Source organism: Pseudopipra pipra, chromosome 16 (genome assembly GCF_036250125.1).
Source record: "Pseudopipra pipra isolate bDixPip1 chromosome 16, bDixPip1.hap1, whole genome shotgun sequence".
Lineage (NCBI taxonomy): Eukaryota > Metazoa > Chordata > Aves > Passeriformes > Pipridae > Pseudopipra > Pseudopipra pipra.
Genome location: NC_087564.1, coordinates 14584779 through 14605145, shown reverse-complemented (window position 1 = coordinate 14605145; position 20367 = coordinate 14584779). Strand labels below are relative to the sequence as shown.

General features: G+C 48.7%; 1 protein-coding gene across 5 annotated transcripts in view; it reads left to right on the top strand.

Moving 5' to 3' along the window:
* Positions 1-20367, top strand: part of CACNA1H (calcium voltage-gated channel subunit alpha1 H) — a 115457-nt gene that overhangs the window by 76359 nt on the left and 18731 nt on the right. For 4 of the 5 annotated variants that reach the window (XM_064673350.1, XM_064673349.1, XM_064673348.1 and 1 more), the window contains exons 15-27: positions 130-564; positions 1238-1338; positions 1718-1841; positions 1970-2038; positions 2148-2332; positions 4354-4480; positions 5045-5170; positions 5978-6067; positions 6794-7007; positions 13707-13858; positions 15444-15553; positions 16563-16696; positions 17580-17650. In XM_064673350.1, the coding sequence (XP_064529420.1) occupies positions 130-564; positions 1238-1338; positions 1718-1841; positions 1970-2038; positions 2148-2332; positions 4354-4480; positions 5045-5170; positions 5978-6067; positions 6794-7007; positions 13707-13858; positions 15444-15553; positions 16563-16696; positions 17580-17650 (1938 nt within the window). The remainder of the gene's footprint in view (positions 1-129; positions 565-1237; positions 1339-1717; positions 1842-1969; positions 2039-2147; positions 2333-4353; positions 4481-5044; positions 5171-5977; positions 6068-6793; positions 7008-13706; positions 13859-15443; positions 15554-16562; positions 16697-17579; positions 17651-20367) is intronic. The other variant, XM_064673347.1, reaches the window with a different exon arrangement.

Sequence of the window (20367 nt, the reverse complement as noted above, 5' to 3'; positions counted from 1 at the left end):
GAGCGGTGAGGAAAGCTGGGAGGGGAAGGCAAGACTTGCAACAAGAAGGATCTTCCAATCTGGGCAAAATGCCCCATTCCTTGGCTTCCTCCTGCAAGCAAACCCTCAACTGTCTTTCTTCTCTCCCAGTCCAGCCTCCGCAGCTCCCCCTGCGCCAACTGGGGCACCAGCAGCAACTGGGGGAGCCGGCGCTCGAGCTGGAACAGCCTGGGCAGAGCCCCGAGCCTCAAGAAGAAGAACCAGTCGGGAGAGAGGGAGTCCCTGCTCTCCGGGGAGGGCAAGGGCAGCACCGACGACGACTCGGACGACGCCAAGTCCAGCACGGTCAGCCGGCCCTCGCTGCACCGCCGGGCGGAATCCCTGGATTACCGCGGCTCCCTGGAGCTGCCGGAGCTGCTCCAGCTGCCCCCCGTGCGCCACTCGCTCGGGGTGAGCCCCGTGGCCGTGCTGCCCCCCGAGTTCCAGGACTGCAACGGCAAGATGGTGCACGTGCCCAGCGAGCTCTTCCTGCGCGTCGACGGGCACAAGGAGGATGCCCTGGACTACGAGGACGACATGGAGGATGTGAGTTGGGGGGGAGGTTGGGGGGTTCCTGTGTTAAGTGGCTTTTCCACTTAACACAGGAGGGCTGGTTAAAAAATCCATCGTGGAAATGTGTTGCTGCCTCGTGGCTGGTGTAGGGAACGCCGATCCCGATCCGAGGGACGGGCCTTCACTTCCTCGAAGATCTCTTTTTTAAGCCACTGAGTTGGGCTGTTACAGTGGTCTCCCACACGGGGATGTGCATCCATTTGCCTCATTTTTGGTCTGATTAAGATTGTCCCACCAGCCCAGGATGCCTCCAAAAAGGAGCTGTGGACAAAACAACTAGTGAATGTCTTTTCTCACAAGAGCTGTTTGGCATCTTGAAAGCCTGAAAAAAATGTTTTCTACTTAGCTTTTTGGTTGTTTCAGGCAACTTTGGGTGTCAAAACAACACCTGCCTAGAAGTCTTGCTTTGTCATGTTTATATGTCACTCTACAGCAGCCCCTTCTTCCACCCCTTTTCCTCCCTGTTTTGCTGGACAACTGTGACAATGCCCACCACAGCTCTGTCCCAAAAGCTGTGACAGCCCACAGGCACTGTGAAATCCCATGTACTGCCCCCTCCCACCCCCCTTTCACAAAAAACCTATGAAAGTTGAAGAGGCAGGAAAATAAAAGAGGAAGAAAAGGTGTTTCTTCTTTTTTTTCCCAGAGTTACTGCTACCGGATCCGCAAAGTCCTGGAGCCCTACAAACCCCAGTGGTGCAAGACTCACGAAGACTGGTCCCTCTACTTGTTTTCCCCCCAGAATCGGTAAGAAATGCCAGTGAACTGCCAGCCCAGCAGGTTTTTGTGGTGGTGGAATAGGGCATTCCTAGCGAGTCTTCCCTTGAGAAAACTCCCTCTCTGATAACGGGGTTTCAGAAATCCGGTTTCTGATTTTGAGGCAACTTCTTCTGTTCTATGTGGGCAGAAGATTTGTGTGGTTCACTCCATGCCCGTCTAGGAAGAAGAGTGATTTGACCAGCATTTATAGTAATTAATAATTAATGATAATCATGGCTGAAGAATGGAAATACTGGCTCACCACCTGGGCTGATGCTGGTAGCACACCTGGGGAAGGCTTTTGGGTAGGAGTCTGTTACTGCCCCAGACACCTGAAGGACCTTTTTTTCTCCCCACCATTTTTTAGGTTCCGGGTGATGTGCCAGAAGGTCATTGCCCACAAAATGTTTGATCACGTGGTGCTGGTCTTTATATTTCTCAACTGCATCACTATTGCACTGGAGAGACCGGACATAGACCCACAGAGCACGGTGAGTACCTGGCTCATTGTCTTCCTCGATCCCCCATCCACATCTTCATCTTCTCAGGGCAAGACCCTGCGACAGAAAAGATGTTTGTTTTCTAACTTTGCCTCTCTTTCTTGTTCTGTGTTTGGCAGGAAAGGATATTCCTCAGTGTTTCTAATTACATCTTCACTGCCATCTTTGTGGCTGAAATGATGGTTAAGGTAATTACAGCTTCATTCCACGGCCCACAGCGAGGCCTGGCAAAGACCAGAACGTGGCATAGTTATGATCTGGGGGAAGATTTAAATGTCTCTCTTCTCTTGGCTGTAGGTGGTAGCTCTTGGCTTTTTCTCTGGGGAGAACACCTACCTGCAGAGCAGCTGGAATGTTCTGGATGGAGTGCTGGTCTTTGTGTCTATCATTGACATTATTGTGTCCATGGCATCAGCAGGAGGAGCCAAAATCCTGGGTGTCCTTCGTGTTTTGAGGCTTCTGCGGACCTTGAGACCTCTCCGGTATGTGCTGGTACATCGAAGAGATTGAAAAAATTGCACATGATCCATCAAGGTCTGGCTTAATAACACGAAAAACTGAAATGCAATATGAGGAGAAGCGTCTTTGGGGAGCACTAAACTGGTGAAACTGTTTGAAAACAGTGAAATGAGTTATAATTCATCTTCTCCAGCACGGAAACCAGCGGCTGGAGTTTGGAGGGAGAGGTGTTATCGTACTCAGGCAGCGAGTGCAGTCAGTGCCTCCTCCACACTGCATTTTTATCAGGGTTTTACAAATCAGTCTGGCTCCTTCTTCAACTGCACAACCCCCCAGCGAAGAGCTGGCGTTGGATGGCAGAGAACTTGCCATTGAACAGGTGCTGCCAAGGATTTGATAAGCTCCAGTGCCTGCTCAGAGCACTGCACAACAACCCCTCCCTCAGCCAGGCACAGGGTGGGAGAGCTTTCAGTGCTGGAGGAAAGGAGTAAAGAGAATTTGTATCGAGGTTGTGATTATGCAATAACAAAGAGTGATGGTGCTTGGGGGGATTTCTATCACTCCCAGCTCCAGTTCTATTTCCATCCTGCTTGGCAAGAAACACAAGCCTTTTTTAAATGAAATTTCAGGGGAAATGAGATAGTCACCTCCAGAAACCTGCAGGCTTTCTGGTGCAAAGCCACACTTGTGAGAGTGATAGGAAGAGCCAGTGTTTTAGACTCAGACCACAAGAAGAGCAGCTGCTGCTCTGTGTTTCCTCAGTGACAAGTAATTTAGTGTTTCTGCCTCCTCTCTTGCTCCCATGCTCTGTTCTGCTGGTGGCATCAGGGTCCCCTGGCAGTGCTGGCTCACCAGGAGCCACTGAGTCACCCTGGCCAAGTCACCCTGGCAGCACCTCAGGGCACTTGTCTGACCCACATAACTAGGAACAGAATTCAGGGCACAGGCAGTTCCTAAAGAAAGGCAAAAGGAAAAGAGAAAATTAGTCTTTGAGAATAACTAGGCCAGATCCTATGAATAGAAAGGAATTCATCACCTCTCACTATGGCTTCACTTAGCACAGCCTCTCCTAGGATTACTCCAGGGACCATTCCTAACACTTTGGAGGTGCAGTTCAGACTCCACATGATTTCTCTCAAACAGGAAAGGCCTTGTCCCTGCAGACACAGCTCTGCTCTTTTCTCTGGGCTTGGCAGCCACAAAGGCATCATTCCCTGCAAGAACTCACCCTGTCCCCTCTACAGACCCCTCCTAAAACCAGCTTGGATGTTCTTCAGTCAAAACACCCACCTTCTCCTTCCCACAACAGCCTGCTTGGGCTTGTTATACTTAGGTGTGCAAGCACATTTTTGAGACACCCATGGGAGAGCCATTCTCCAGGCACTCATACAGGAAAGCAACACACTTGTTCTCCAAAATACCCAAAACCTGCTTCAGGGCACTCCAGGGCACTCACATCAACCTGCTCCCTAATGGGATTGACCCTCTGGCTGTGGAGCTGCTGCTCACAGGTTCCTGTCAGCTCAGGGGCTGCTCAGGAACTAATTAGGAAGCAAATTGGAATTACTTTGTTTGAAAAGTCGTCAGGGGGCCCAGGCCTCTACTCTTCCACCTGTAGAAAGAGTCTCCAGCACCACTGTAAATTTGTTCACACTTGTTGTGTGAGGAAGGAGGTTCCTGCCTGGTTTGGGCCCCTCTGCTTGGATCAGAGCCCTCAGAGGGATCACCTCTCTGGACAGAGGTACAAACAGCCCCATAATGGGAACTCTGGGATATTCTGCCCATAGAGAGTCTTCCCTCCTCGCTCTGACCAGCAACAGTCCAGCTCTGCTGACAGGGTGTCTGACATGGTTTGAATTCCATCTAATGTGACTGGGGATGTTCTGCTTGTCCAGATAAGTCATTAATTGTCTCTGAATGCTGCCTGCAGGTAGAGGAGGGTTGTGTCAGCTTCCCTGCAGCCCAGAGAAGAGGAAAAGCAGCTGGATAATAACAGGTCATGCATAAAAATTAAAAGCTTCATTGTCTTGTCATTTTTTTCCAGAGTCATCAGCAGAGCCCCAGGTCTGAAGCTGGTGGTGGAAACCTTGATCTCCTCCTTGAGGCCTATTGGGAATATTGTTCTCATCTGCTGTGCTTTCTTCATTATCTTTGGGATTTTAGGGGTCCAGGTAGAGTATTTCCCTCACCGTGGCCATCTGTAAGTGACTGCTGCAAAAGGGAAGCTGCTTTTCTCACCTGATGGGGTTAAGGTGGAAGTAATGAGCTTAAATATCCCCAAAACAGATTTCAGTCAGGATCTGGGAGAAATGCCCCGGGGTGGGGTTGACATCTGCTCACTGGCAGGTCCTCAGGATTAGAAGAGCAGACAGACTTCCCTGAGGGACAGCACAGCACCAGCTCAGCCTGCCTGAGGGTTGGGGAAGGGACAGACGAATTCCCAAATCCCTCCTGGCATTGTGTGCTGGGATGTACAGGATATCATCCTCCCAACAAGCCTGCAGGATCACCTTCCTCCTGTGTCTGAGGCAACACACAGCAGTGTCCCAGGGCTGAGGTTCCACCAGAGGGGTTCTCCTGCCATGTGTGTGAGCTGGAAGGAAAGGAGAGGAATTCCCACTTGGCAACCAACTCTGCTCAGGGAAAGAAAGACAAATCGGAGAACAGACTTTTTTCAAAGTTGCTTTTTTTGGTGTGTTTTTTTTTTTTCTTTTCTTTGTGCTTCTCAAATGCAGCTCTTTAAAGGGAAGTTCTACTACTGTGATGGTCCTGATGTCAAAAACATCACCACGAAGACCGACTGCACCAACGCTCGCTACAAATGGGTCCGGCGCAAGTACAACTTCGACAACTTGGGGCAGGTAAAGTCCTTCATTGCAGGGATTTCTGTACCAGCTTTTAATCAATGAACACTTAAAATGTGCTGCTTGAGGAGGGTGTTGGAACTTCCATCACAGGAAGTTTCCAAGAATGACACCAATATTCATTCTCGCTGCTGGGTTAATGGTTGGACACGATGACTTTTAGAGCTCTTTTCCACCCCAGACAATTCTATGAGTAAAATTTTCTGTGGGTGTTTTCTGGGTAAATAATTCTATGGGTAAAAATGAATCATGTCACCTCTTGATCTCTTGGAGAGAGTCTTCCTAGAGTTACACAATTCCTTGTTTATAGGAGAGTGTTGTCTCCTATAAACAAAAGCTGCTGCTTTGGGATGCAATCTCTCATGTATGGACCTCAACAGTCCCTTGTAGTCCCTTGATTTCTAGCTATTATGTTCAAAAATGAAAAAAAAAAGTGCTTTCTACTGGCTGAAAAGCAAGTCAGCCCATAGTAGGAGCTGGGATATAACATTGCTTTTTGAAACTGCGTGATGTTGGGCCAGCCTGAAATCCTGATTTTTAATCATGCTTTGATGACCAGAAAGCCTGATGTGTCTGAGCAAAAGTCAGCCTATATGTGAGGGAAAAGGAGCAGTAACAACCTCATTTGCTCACTTTTAAACCAGGTTTAGAAATTGGTAAAACAAAAGCTGTTGCACTTGTCCATCAGCTCCAGGCCGGGTGATGTGTCATGAGCTGTGGGCTGGTTTTGACAAGGATTGTCTGGTTCTGGGTTCTTTTCTGGGGATTAAAAAGGCAAGACCGATGTCTTCTGTCTTCTTGCAGGCCCTCATGTCCCTGTTTGTCCTCTCCTCCAAGGATGGGTGGGTGAACATCATGTACGACGGGTTGGACGCCGTGGGCATCGACCAACAGGTACTGGAGAGGGCAGGGGGTTGCTCTCACAAGTCTCATGCCTTGGGTGACTCCAGCGTTTTTGAAGTCCCAGGACAGAGCAGAGTTACAGGACCTTTGAGGTCCTGACTGGTCACTGAGCTGTCAGAGTTTTCCATTCTCCACCAAGTTGCTTTTACAGCTCCCTATGTAGTACAAGCAAGCACTGACAGGGCTTTTAATGAGAATGAGGGTACTCGAGGATGGGAAACAACCAGGAATGTTGTGAAGGAGACCTTCAGTTGGTGTGTTATGTGGCATTTTCTAAGGAAAGTCACAAGTCTCCCATTAGCACCCCATAGTAGCTACAGTAACACTTTGTACTTAATTTTCCCCGGCTTCTGAAGATCTCAGAACAACTGAGAAACATGAGCCCACATCTCAAATAAGAAAAGAAATGTGGAGCCTATCTTTAGCTAAAAAGATCCTGCTGGTGGGATGATGCACATCCACTGAGGTTTATCTTTAGCTGTATGATATAAATGCCAAAGTGATTAAATCCTGTAAGCCAACTTAGGGTGGGTTTTACACCAAAACTGACATTTCAGTCAGGGAGAAGGTGAAGGAGAGGCAACTGTTTTGGGAAAAATCTCCTCCCAGTCCACAGTAAACAACTGTCCTGTCTTGTTGCTGCAGAGCACCCAAAGCCCTGCCTTAAACACATCTCGTCTGTGCCACTTCTCCCTTTGTCTTTTAACTCCCCGCCAGCCCATCCAGAACCATAACCCTTGGATGCTTCTCTACTTCATCTCCTTCCTGCTCATCGTCAGCTTCTTCGTGCTCAACATGTTTGTGGGGGTGGTGGTGGAGAACTTCCACAAGTGCCGGCAGCACCAGGAGGCGGAGGAGGCGCGGCGGCGGGAGGAGAAGCGGCTCCGACGCCTGGAGAAAAAGCGCAGGAGTAAGGAGATGTACCTGTCTGGTCGGTAGACTGCCTTACAAACCAAAATCTTTCTGAGCCCTGCCTGCTCCCAAAGCCAGATCTTTTTCGTTTTTCCCTTCGGTTTTGTTTTCCATGGGATTCCAGAGGTTGTTTTTTTGCTTCGTTGCCTCTTTGGCGGTGCCTTAAGCCTCGGGTTGCCGACGCCCTGGAGCCGTCCTGGACGAGCCTGGTGGGAAGTATTACCTGTTTACCTGGCTGGGGGGAAAATCCTCCTCCAGGCAGAGTCCTCTGTCCCTCTCTGCAAGGCTGGGGTGTCCCAAGCACCTCGGTGTGTCCAAGGGATGTGGGGAGTGAGCTCCCCGTGTGCCTGGAGGCCTCTCCGGGGGCTCCCCGTGGCTTAACGTGCCGCTTGCATCCGAGGATGGTGGTGGTGGTGGTGGTTTGATTTCTTAGTTCTTTTCTTAGACAAAATAGTTGTGATGCTTTTTTTAGAGTCCTGGCGCATGGCCCCGCATGCCACGGACCTGCATGGGGGCATGGACACACCCGGGGAGAGGAGAGGAGCCCCAGGATGGGGCTGGCCGGGGAATTCTCCTCTGGAAAATGTCCATTACAAGAGATGCTCGTCCCGTTGCAGGCTGGGGTGGCCCTTCCCCGCTGAGCAGTGTGCTGGGAGTTACCCTGGCCTTGCAAGCTTCAGGCTGCCAGAGTTTCTTGGTGCAGAATTTCTGCCCCAATGTGCTGAGAGAAGAGATTCAGATAAACTGGAGGTTTATATGAAATTTAAAAAAAAAAAAGCTATTTCCAGAGAACATTAAGCATCCTTAGAGAAAACAGACCATGGCACAGGTAAGGAGGCACAGCTTAGCCACAGCCAGTTGCTGTTCCTGACTAGGAAGTAAATCTTATTAAAAGCCTGGCTGTGACTTGCTGTTTAGACATAAAAAAGAGTCCTGTCAAAGTGATGGACACTGTGACATTGCCCCTCTTTATCCAGCTGTCTCCAAGGATAGAGTGGAGGAGATATTTGGAGTGCAGACCCAGGCACTGCACAGAGGAGTTGTAACATTTCACTGAGAGCACACAGAGAGGAGGACAGATTTCTGGAAGGTGATCAAGGCAATATAGCAACTGAGAGGCAAAACATTTGGCCATGTGCTGGGCTTCCAGAAGGTTCCCTTAGATTGTCTGGCTCTACCTGCCTCTGTTCAGCAAGGACAGCTTGGCACCCGAATTCGAGCAGTTAACAAGGTGAAATCAAATCTCTGATATGCATTTTGGAAGATTGCTATTGGCATTTGAATGGATTTCTTTTTTTTCTTTTGTCATTTCAATGGGAGGAGTTTTCACCTCCTGGGTAAATCAGAAGATGATGGATTTGCTGAAAACCCGTGGCAGACTCAGAAAGATGTGAGCTGTGCTTGGTGCCGTGCGTGGCAGAGTCTCTTTGGGATGTGTGTGTGTGTGTGTGTGTGTGCAGGGGTGGGGTGGCAGCTTCCACTGCTTCCATGTGTCCCAGCTCTCTGTGTGTCACCCTATGGAGCTGCAGGTGAGGCCACGGGGCAGGATGGGCACAGCAAAGCAGTGGAGGAGCCAGGAGCCCACGTGGGAAGCCTGAGAGAGAGCCCTGCTTTTAATTCAGTCACCACTTCTAGCATTGGAGAGACCACAAGAGAAGGAACAATTAGGGCTGTTAACAGGAGTAAAATCCAGCATAGCCCACAAATGAACTATCTGAGCAACACTTGTCCATCTGGGCTCGCTGTCTGCCTGGCACCCTGTCTCTGTGTCCTGTCTGCTGTCTGTGGTGTCCCCTGTGCTGCTGTGCATTGAGGGTTCTGTGGCATCTGTCCAAACCTGCACACACAGAAATGCACCACAGAGCCGTGGCAGGCTTGAGCTCAGGCCTAAACCTCAGCTTAGCAGCGCCTGGATGGTCCCTGGGTACAGCTGCCAGGCTCTGCAGAGGGATTGCTCCATGGAGGACACAGCCCTGCAGCAGGACACACCCCGTGCAGGTGGGATGGGGAGTCACCATGTCTGGTTTGGGGTTGCTTTTCAGCAGGAAGGTCCCTCTCAGCCCACACCTCTGCTGTCAGGCACCACCTCAGAGCACTCCAGAACGTTTCTTTCCCATCTGAGGGCCACTTTCCTGGAGGGATTGGGGACAGGGTGACAGCAGGTTAACTCTGCTCACAGGAAAACAGAGGGCAGGGGGTTGAGTTTTCTGTAGAAATGCATTTGATGTGGTTTTAAAGGCAGAACTGCACAGTGAACTTTTTTATGTGAAGAGAAAAATTCAAGATAAACCAGAATATTTTCCTGATAAGGGATAAGGGTAGTGGAATTCAACAATCCTGCTGCTCCCAACCTTTTAATGAGGTTCTCAGAAGACACAGACCCAAACCAGCCTCCCCAGATTGAAGTTTTTGATTAAAAACACGTGGATCAGCTTGATCTCCTCTGCCTTCAGGATATGGGGCCAAATCCAAGTGTCCTGTGTCTGCTGGGAAGGCAGCAGATGTGTCAGGTCAGCTCTGGGCTTCAAAGGCTGGAAAGGGGTCTGGGTGACACTGGGTGATGAAAGCAGGGTAAATTATGCTGGAAAAGCTGGAAATCACAGAATCACAGGCTCCAGCTGGGGACCAGGGAGTGCCTTGCAGTGATGTCATGGTGTCACTGGTCCCTGGGAAGACCCCAAAACCTGAGAGCTCTGAAAAAGAAGAGCTTTTTCCCAATTTCTTGTGGCCTCAGATGTGTTCCTCTGAGGCAATTCCCAGCAGAGCTGTGTCTGGGAATTGTGGAAGGGAAAGGCTAGTTTTAAGACCCAGCAGAGATGCCTCTCAAAGCACTGACTGTAAACCCTTCTCTAGAGGGGAACAATCTCAGGCAGCACAGAGAGTATTTAAGTTAATGCATCCTCTCAGTGCCACAACCCTCTGTGTGTATCCAGCAGAAACATTCGAGCTGTAACTAAAATTTTGGGCACTGTATATCCGAGTGTTTAGTGTTTCCAGCTAGGGAATTATCAAACCATCTCCTTTATTTTTCCAGGCAGCTGCAGGTAAGGAGCTGCTCTGTGCCAAGCCTGGATAAACCCATTAGGGCTTTCTAATGTTTCATGCAGAGGATTGTAATGGAGGAGCTGTAGCTGGCAATTATAAAGCCAACCAAAATGCTTTTAAGCCGGGAGACGGTGCTTCATTAATTTTCATGTCAGCACAATCACAAGCAAAGAAGTTTAAATACTCTGCAGGGAGGTGAGGTTCAAGCATTAGCCAACATCTAGAATTAGGGGCGAGAAAGGGCTGTGGTTTGCTTTTCTTTTCGTGGGTTTAATGGTTTCTCCTTTCCCTCCTGCATTTTCACCAGTTCAGACCACCAGCTGAAGGGAAGCTTGTCTGTGTTTGGTGGAGAGGGACTATTTACAGAGCACAGGGTGACAGGACAAGGGGTGATGGCTCCAAAGTGAGAGGTTTAGATGAGACATTGGGAAGAAATCCTTCCCTGGGAGGGTGGAGAGGCCCTGGCACAGGTTGCCCAGAGAAGCTGTGGCTGCCCCTGAATCCCTGGAAGTGTCCAAGGCCAGGCTGGATGGGGCTTGGAGCAACCTGGGCTAGTGGAAGGTGTCCCTGCCCATGGCAGGGGGTGGGACTGGATGGGCTTTAAGTTCCCTTCCAAGCCAAACCATTCCATGATTCTGTGGTGACAGGAGTCTGCTAGTTGGCTGGTGGGAGTCTCATCCCAAAAACCATTTCCCTGGAGAAGCCAAGGCACAGGTTGGGTTTTGCCTCCTGCAATTAATGATGGATTAGGTCCCCCCCATTTGCTGTGCCCACATCCCCATGGTCCACGGTCCCCCTCACCCAGTTCTCCTGCAGAGCCCAGGTCTCTGCCAGAACAGGCTGTTGGAGCAGTGAACACTTCACACCCAAACTGGGGAGTTTAAGGTGGTATATTCTCAGAGTTAAAATGTGTGTGAACTGAGAGAAGGCCAGAGCCACTTGCTTTGCTGTTGGCTGAGCTAAAACTTGTCCTAAAGGGATTGGGAATGACCAGAGCTGGGGCCTTGGAGCTCTGCAATGCAGCCTCCCTCCTGCCTGGAGGGGTCAGAGCTGCAGTGAAGCTGCTGTGGCTGCTCTGTCCCTGCTTCCACCCTGCTGCAACCCCTCTGCCATCCTGGAATCTACTGATCCAACACCGGCACTGCCGGGAGCTGCCGCTGCCGTGTCCCTCCGGCACATCCCGGCTCTTCCCCCAGCCTGGCATGAGCAGCATCTCCTCTAATGGACATTGCATGGGTTCCTGCCCTGAGCATGGCACTGTGCATGTGTTTTTATTGTCACCTTGATCCCACACTGTCCCTGTGCGTGTCTCCCCTGGAGAAGTTTCTTTTCCGTGTGTTAACCTTGGCTTCAGGTCGTGTGTGTCCTAAAGGCATTTCCCAGAGCTCCTCATCCCGTGTCCAGTTAAAGTTTTCTGAGCAGAGAGTTGACCAGGCAAAGCCTGTGCTGAGAGAGAGACCTCTGAGACACCTCTGGGCTGTAAAACACACCCACCTTTATGGCTGGGTGGTTCCTCCTTAGTTGTTTTATCTCCAGCCCACATAAAGAATGAGTTGTGTTGCTGACAGGCAGCTTAGAAGGTTTTCTGTTCAGCAGCTTTACAGTGGAAAATGTCTTCTTGTGATTATCCTTATATAAGTAGTTTATAAATTATAATAAACACCTGATATTTTGCTGCACAGTGAATCAGTGGCTGCATTTGGGCAGGTTAGAAGGGAGTTACAGTCACCTGCAACCTGTTTTCCTTATGTGCTACCAACCCATCCCTGCTAATGTTCTTCTAAGATCCATTAATCAACCATTAGTCATCAATAAATAGTCCCCTAATATTACCTTTAACTATTAGGGGTATTCTCAGACCTCCCAATGAGCTGATTATTTGCATTCCCAAGAAGACATTTCCTTAAAAAAGAAAAAAGAAAAAAAAGTATGTTGTAATCCTGACTACACATGAAAGCACATTGTACAGGCTTAAATAAATATCAGCCTGCAATGTTTTTATTATTATTTTTTAGACACGCTGAGCTCAGTAGCAAAGACAGCCCTACCAGCCCAAGATGACTCGTAGGATTAAGGCACATGAAAGCAACAGAGAAATGTATTCAAAACCAACTCTGTTTCATCTTGTTTTTCCACACCCCTTAAAAATAAAAAGAAGTCTTGCTGACCCTGGTCAGAAGGAAATGTTTTTCGAATGCCTCCACTGTACTTTTAACTACCAGGAAAAAAAAGCTGTAGTTGAAAGAGAGCAACAGATTCTGTTTCCCTTTATCCAATTAATTTCAGGGGTTTGGACTCTAATCTGGCATCAGCTGCACCACCAAACCCCCACACACACATTTTAAAGAGTCATCTGAAAGATATTAGCAGGATGAGAGGAGTGGAAGATGTATTTTAGGGAGCACTGAGTACTCCTGAACTCATTTCCCTCCTTATTTTTAAGGTAAAGCAATTTCTTTTTTTGAGCTGCTCATGCATTTAAAGCTTAATTTGCTGACATATTTGCAAAACCCCCTCTCTGTTAACAGCAATCCTGTTCCTGCTTGGTATGACCTAACGTGTCTTTTTCCACTTGCAAAATCTGCAGTTATGCTGCCCTGGCCTTATGTAAACTCTGAATATTTACATTTCTTAAATTTGAAAAGAATTTGACTCCATCTGCGTGCCCACAGCCATCTCTGTGGTCACAGTCTCATTTAAGAGAGGCACACACAGTAAATCCCAGGGTAAGTAAGCCCAGTCCCAGGGTCCAGACACTCTCCTTGGAACAGCCCCAGGAACTTGGATCACGTGCAGAAATTTCCCTATTTCTAAGAGAAAAAAAGGAGGAGTCATGACCAGAGGCAGAGATAGAAAATTCATGTGGTCACAGCCTGAATGAATATTTAACCTGAATCTAAAAAGGGTTTTAGATGCAGCCAGGCCCTGGTTTTATATATATATATATGTGTGTGTATATATATTGGTTCATGATGTATTTTATGACTATGAACTGACATTTATATTTCCAGAGGAGCTTGTGCTGATTGTCCTTGCAGAGCCCAGTGCTGAGCACCCTCTCCGTGGCTGCTGGTGTCTCCTGTGTGCTACTAACCCTCAGCATGTGCCCTGCACAGGCCTCGCTCTGTTCCCTCCAAACTCCCCCAAAAAAACCTCCTGTCCCAGCAGCTGAGCTCAGCTCATGTTCTTCTCCCACGTGGAACATGCCTGACACCAGTGGCACTGGGGGAGATGCCAAGCCCAGCCCGATGAGCCCAGCCCTAAGCCCGGCTCTGACCCAGAGCTGAGGCTTAGCCGGGTCGGAAGCTTTGGGAGCTTCTCTCTTGGCGTTGGGTCTCGTTTCCATCCCACTCCTCACCCTGCCTGCTTTGTGCCCTGTTCCTGGAGGAGGTTTTCCTCGAGCCTGAGGCAGAGCAGCGAGGACAGGGAGTGCTTGGGAGGGAGAAGGTTGGCAAAGCCATGGAGGTGCCTCGAGCCGGCGCGAGAGGTTTGGCTCGTCCCGATAACCCGCCGAGGCCCTCGAGGGCAGAATCACTCGGCCATTCCACATGGATTTCTTGACTCAGTTCTTCACAGGCTTTTCCCTGGATGCAGGTATGCATGAGGTGACCCTCAGGCAGCAGCTGAGGTCACCAGGGCCTGGCTCATCCCGTGCCTCTCCCTCTCCCTGCAGAAGCCCAGCGCAGGCCTTACTACGCCGACTATTCCCCGGCACGGAAATACATCCACAGCCTCTGCACCAGCCACTACCTCGACCTGTTCATCACCTTCATCATCGGGGTCAACGTCATCACCATGTCCATGGAGCACTACAACCAGCCAAAGGTGAGAGCTGCCCAGCAGCCTGGCACCTGGGAAACCCAGCAGGGTGGGGAGCAGAGGATGCTCTTCCCTTGGGATACCATGGACCAGTGGCCCTCCTTCCCTGGGACCATTCCCTGTTCTCTGAAAGCCTCAGCATGGCGATCAATCCAACTCCAGGCCAGCTCTAGCATTTGGGAGTCACTTACCTTGGCCAAAACCTTCATTTCCCTGCTTTTGATTAAAAAAAAACCCAACAACAGAGGATGAGGCTAGTGGAGAGGGAACTAAACTTTTACTAGGAAAAGACAATCCAAATATTTCCTCCCCTGATCCTGGATGTGACTGACCCTCAGACTGTAAAACAGTCCACATTTTTAGGACATTCCACTAAGAAATATAAACTTGAAGTTATTGGGTGCAGAGCAACGTTTCTTTTCCTCAATGAATTTAGAATAAACCAACTCGTGAGTACAACCCTTATGGATCCTGAAGTCATCATTTCCCAAGCAAACCTTTGGCATAGATCATACAGCCTGTCCATATATTAATCTCCCATCATATTGTGGGGCTCAGTGTTTACTTTTCCAGTATTCCATGGTCTGCCAGGTAACCTGCAAATTCCCTCTGGATGCTGAGCCAGAGGGGAAGGTGTGTATTTTACCCCAGCTGCCTGTGTGCTGCTCTGCCCCATAATTCCTTTGCAGAACAGCCTCTGTTTCACATGTAAATGTTATTTATCCAGATTAGGTCTTATTTATGCTTGGTTTATGTTCACATAACGCAGTGTTGTAAATCCAACTGCAAACCATCGTAGATATTGCGTTTGTTCCCAATTCTGTCTGTTTGGATGTTCATAATTATCATTTTCTTATTGAAATTACAAAGCCCTACATTATATTGAGCTAAATTCCCCTCCCTCCCTCCTCTCCCCCAATCCCTCCCCACCCAAAGAGCTGTTTTACTCTGCAACTGTCTATTTTAAGGTCCCAGCAAGATTCTTTTGCTATTGTTGGCCTGTAGCTCCAATGAAATCCGTTATAAACACTCATCATCCTGGAGTATAAACACTGTGGATTCCTGACTTCCGAAGCAGCTCCACGGAGAGCGTGAACGTTGCACCAAATATGGACACGCTTTGCCCAGCTCTAGAGATGTAACATTTTTCAAGAAGGCAAGATTTAATCCACCTCCAATGTTATTTATTTTTCTGAGCTTTTGAAGCAAAGCCTTTGTCCCAGGGGTTGCCATGCTGGAATCAAGAGATGATCCATCAAGTCCTTTATTCTGCCCAAGGCTGGGCAGTTCAGAAATAAACTTCAGTAGGTGGGGAAGGAGTGAAATTTTTGTGTCTGCCCCAAACTGAACAAGTTGTGCACTGAAGTTGAACTTGACAGTTTTAGGCCAACTCAGTGCTTTTGAGGTTTTTGTCTGAATCAGTGTTTAATCCTTTATTTGAGTTTTGCTGTGTGATTTAGAGAGCTCTGCAAGCTCTTATGACTTTATTTCTTTTATCTCTGTTCCTATGTCACCCTTGTCCCTGCCAATTCCTCTGGGGGGGTTTAGGAAAGGATAACTGGGCTGGTCTAACTGGGGTCTCTCTTTTCAGTCCTTGGATGAAGCCCTCAAGTACTGCAACTACGTGTTCACCATCGTTTTTGTGTTCGAGGCCCTTCTGAAGTTGGTGGCGTTTGGTTTCCGAAGGTTCTTTAAGGACAGGTGAGAGTATTTTAAACTCCTGTGCATTTGGGATTCAGAGCTGAACTGACCCACTTTCAGAGCCAGATGCTGGGTAAATGTACACTGAGTGCCTGCTGAGTGCAGGGAAGAGCCAAGGGCTGTCTCGCTATGGGTGCAAACTTCATGGTGTAGGGACTAAAAATTCTAAGAACTGCAGGAGGAATTCCAGAAATCTCACACAATTCTAGATGCATCCTTTCCTCCAGGTGCCTCCATTTCCACCAGGTCAGCTTAGAGGTCAGAAACAACCTGTTGGCATCAATCCAGCCCTCCAAAGAGTAGTTTTGGCAATCTAAGGACACAGAGTCCCCCCGAAACAAGTCCTTTGATGACTGCTGGCTTTGTAAAGCCTTTTGGCACAGACAGAGCTCATTGTGTTCAGCCCCTCTGCCCTCAGAGCCCAGCTGCAGAGACCTACAGGTTTCATTCTGCATTCCACTGAGCCAGAAGTGAATGTGTGTGAGAGCATGTCATGGTTTGGGGACCTGCTGGGGAGGAGGGTAAGACTGGACACTTTTCCACAAGATCAGCTTGTCTGCTTCATTTATCCTGACTTGAGTGGCTGGGAGCTGCTCTGAGCAATGTTAGTGATGAAATTGTGCAGGACATGCAGTTTCTTCACCTCTTGCTGCCCTCCCAGTGCTGGTGTGAAAGGCCCTTTACAAGTGTTAGGCCATAAATCAAGGAAGATACTCAAGTGGGATAATTCAAGGGACAGGTGACAACGTGGGAGCAGCTGTATTGCATCACATCATGGGTCCCTCTAGCCTGGGGGCAGGCAGGGACACTTCCCAGTCAGCTTCCATCACTTCCCAGAGCTTGTGGCTCACAGGGTGTCTGTGCCAGCTGCAGGGAGCTGCTTTTGTACCACACAGAGGATCCTGGGCCCAGATGGGAGAGAGGAGAAGCATTTGGGAGCTGCTTGAGCCTGGTTTTGACATACAATCCATGTGTGATTTTAATTTTTTTGCCCTTCCTGTCTCTGCAGGTGGAATCAGCTGGATTTGGCCATAGTTCTGCTGTCCATTGTGGGAATCACCCTGGAGGAGATCGAGATGAACGCTGCTCTGCCCATCAACCCCACCATCATCCGCATCATGCGGGTGCTCAGGATAGCCAGAGGTGTGTCCTGCTCCAGGCCCTCAGCCATCCCTCCAGGCACCTCAGGGAATGGTTTGGCCATTTGTCCTTCCAGTCCTGCTGGTTCCATGTCAACCAGAGAACAGTTTTTCCAGTGGCATCTTAGATAAGGCTCTGAAACCTGGGATCACCGACCCAGACAAGAGAGGGACGTGGTGGCACTGAGAGCTGGAGATGATGCCCTGCACTGGGGAATTCTCTCCCCATCACTCTCCCATTTTCCTGCCTGGGCACACTGGAGTACTTGTGGCTTTGGGTCTGTTTTCATGGAATCCCAGAATGGTTTGGGTTGGGAGGGACCTTAAAGATCATCCAATCCCACCCCCTGCCATGGGCAGGGACACCTTCCACTAGCCCAGGTTGCTCCAAGCCTCATCCAATCTGGCCTGGAACACTTCCAGGGATGGGACAGCCACAGCTTCTCTGAATAACCTGTGCCAGGGCCTCCCCACCCTCACAGGGAAGGATTTCTTCCCAGAATCCCATCTAACCCTGCCCTGTGTCAGTGGGAAGTCATTCCCCCTTGTCCTGTCACTCCATGCCCTTGTCCAAAGTCCCCCTCCAGCTCTCTTGGAGTCCCTTTAGGCACTGGAAGGGACTCTAAGGTCTCCCTGGAGCCTTCTCTTCTCCAGGTGAACAGCCCCAACTCTGTTTTTACTGATATTAACATTAATTGGAGTGGGAAGTGCTCAGCATGTTCAGCTGCTCTGTGGGCCCTGCCAGGATGCAGCGAATTTCCCACGTGTATGAACAGATGTAAGAGAGATGGAAACCCTCCCTAAAGGATCTGAACCTGGATTTCCTGGATGGATTTTGCTTGCAATATTCCCCAGCCCTGCTGACCAGGATTTGCTTCTCATTTCAGTGCTGAAGCTGCTGAAAATGGCCACAGGGATGAGAGCTCTGCTGGACACGGTGGTACAAGCCCTTCCCCAGGTAAGCCCCCAGACTTCATCCATGCCTGGTGTGTTCCCCTTGTGGGCCTGGGGACAGCTCTGTGCCACCATTTGGTGGCCACTAGAAGCCACCTGGGGAGATGATCAGCTTTGTCTGAGCCTTGGTAGCAGAGTTTTTCATGGCACGTCCTGCTCACGTGGTGTGTGTTAGCTGGGAGAACCAGAGTGATGGAAGAGTTAACAGAGTCAGAGCTCTTTTAAGTCAGAGCTCTTTGGAAGTCAAAGCTCTTATAAACCACAGATTTCACTGTGAAGTTCAGGAAACACAAGGACAGACAGAGATGCTGGTGAAAGCAGTGGGAGCTTCCAGCTCAGCAGTTTTGTGAGGCAGGAACAACCATGTTTATGGACACTGTTGCCAGAGGAGCTGCAGCCTCTAAAAAGCAAATTTGAGAGATGTTTCTGGGTGTTAAAAGCTTGGAGTGGGGTCTCAAATCACTACATTCTCCTGAGCTGCAAGAGGAACAACGATGCTGCCAGTCTGAACATTCGATAGGATCCTTCAGCTGTTCAGTTCCTGGAGAGCACATTTTTATGGACCTATTTATCTGAGAAAAGAATGAAAGAAGCTTTTTTCTGACTTGCAGTCCTCCATCAGAAGAATTCTGAGAAGTTTAGGGTTCCTTTGTTTTTTTAAATCTTGTCCTCTTTAGGCTGTGTTCTGGTTGATGGTCTGAGCTTTTTAGATTCAGCTGCACATTCTAATTTCCTGTATCACCAGGCTGCAGTATCCCAGCAGACAGTGCTAGAAACATTTAGTGCCAGGCTTTACCCAGAACTGGGTCCCAAATGAGGTGCCAGAACCCTGTCACCTTCTTCTCTGACCTGGCAATTCAGCAGCAGCACTTTGAGGATGCACAGACATGCTCAGACAAGTCCTTAGTCTTCAACCCTTCCAGAACATCCCACAGCTGAGCTGCTGGAAGGAGCTTTAGGAGTGGGACCAATCCATTCTGTGTGTCCTGGGATGGACTGGGAGAGGTGGTGGGCAGCCACATGTGGATGAGCTGGATCTGTCTGCAGAGGAATTCCCTGGGAACAGCAGGCTTGGCCAAGAGCAGACACTGTGTTGGCATCTCTTCCAGAGGATGAGTGGCCACAGGAGAATCAGTAGAACCACTCCATGTAATCACCCAAATAAACCCCTGTGACTTAGTTACTGAGTACAAAGCAGCCCCTGATCTATTCAAAGTGAACTGGAAAACAAGGGGAATTTCTTTTTTCTTGGAAAGACCCATTTGCTTTACTTTTCATCACTGCCATGAAGATGTTTCTAATCTGAGACGTTTGCCCTTTGGTATTCAGATTTCCTTTGCAGTGAAGGATTTTGGCTGAGACTAAAGCAGGGATTTCCCAACCTGGCCCCTGGCTTGGCATTTCAAGAGATTATTTGATTTCTTTCTTTCAAAAAGCATTGTGATTGCAGATCATGTTTTCTCTCCCTCCTTGGTTTCTCTGCCCCTCAAACAATAGGGTGGCTGCAGGCCAGGCTTTTGGTTTCTTTGGGGTGTTCTTGCAGTTTACATTCCAACCAAGGTCTCTATTAAAGGGAAAACCCCAGGGATATTCCAAGCAGATCTCATGCAGATAAAAATGGCAGTTTGGCCTCCAGTGAAGTTGAGAAAATGAGAAGGGAAGTTTGGGGTGACCTCTCCAACAACAATCACTCTTCACAAAGCTGCAGCTTTCATTTCCAAGGCAGGGCAAGAGTTCCTACCCTAATTAATTTAGCAGCCTGAAACCACAGCTGGAAAATCCTCGTTGAATGTGGCTTCTAAGTGACAAAAAAAGCTAATTTCGTGTTTATTCATTAAGGTTTGGGGGGAAATTCTTTGTGTGGTGTCCATTTATGGGCTGACGATGACAAGGCATTGTCAGTGCAGAACACTTATTTCCTTTTGGGTGATTTTCATCAGCTTTGGTTTTTATTCAGCAGTAGATACAGTTTGAGTAGCACTTGGAGAACCAACTGTCCCCAGATTTGGGGGAATGCAGCATTTTGATCCCAGATTGAGGCTGTCACAGGCTCAGTCTCTTCTGGAACTTCAGACTAAGCCTTGAGCTGCTCTTTTCAAAGTTTTCCTCCCCTGCTGCACCTTCCTTGTCTGGTAACCTCACGTCCACCAGATCAGAGACCTTCTCCACCTCATCTCTGAAAAAAATGAGATGGAGTAGAGGAAAAAAAATGAGGAGAAGCCAGAGAGACAGAAAAAATGGTCAGGGAGGGATCTGAAAATGGCACCTCCTCTGCCCACCTTCTCCATGTCCTCTTAGTCCCAGCAAAAAAAAAAAAAAAGCCACCTGGTTCTTTTTTTTAAGGATGCAAAGTGTTAGGGAATCAGCCATGCCCTATTAATGAAATACATTCTTGTTTACTCTTTCTGCTAAAAATATCTGGTGTTTTTAGTGTGAATTAGCCAAGTTTATTTGGTCACTGGATGTCATTTTGCTTTTTTCTTCTAGCGCTTCTTTGTGGAGCAATGATAGATAAAATAATCTCTTGCAGTCTGGCAAACAGAAGAGCACTGAACTCCTTTAAATATGAAGCAGGTTTTCAAGACCTGTTTCAAGTGTTTTCCTCTTCTTTATGAGCTCTGGCCCCATTAAGACTCAATAATGAATTACACCACTCATCCATCAGCTGAGTGTTTCCTTGCTTGTACATCTGGTGGTTTTGTAAGAAAAGTCTGTTCTGTG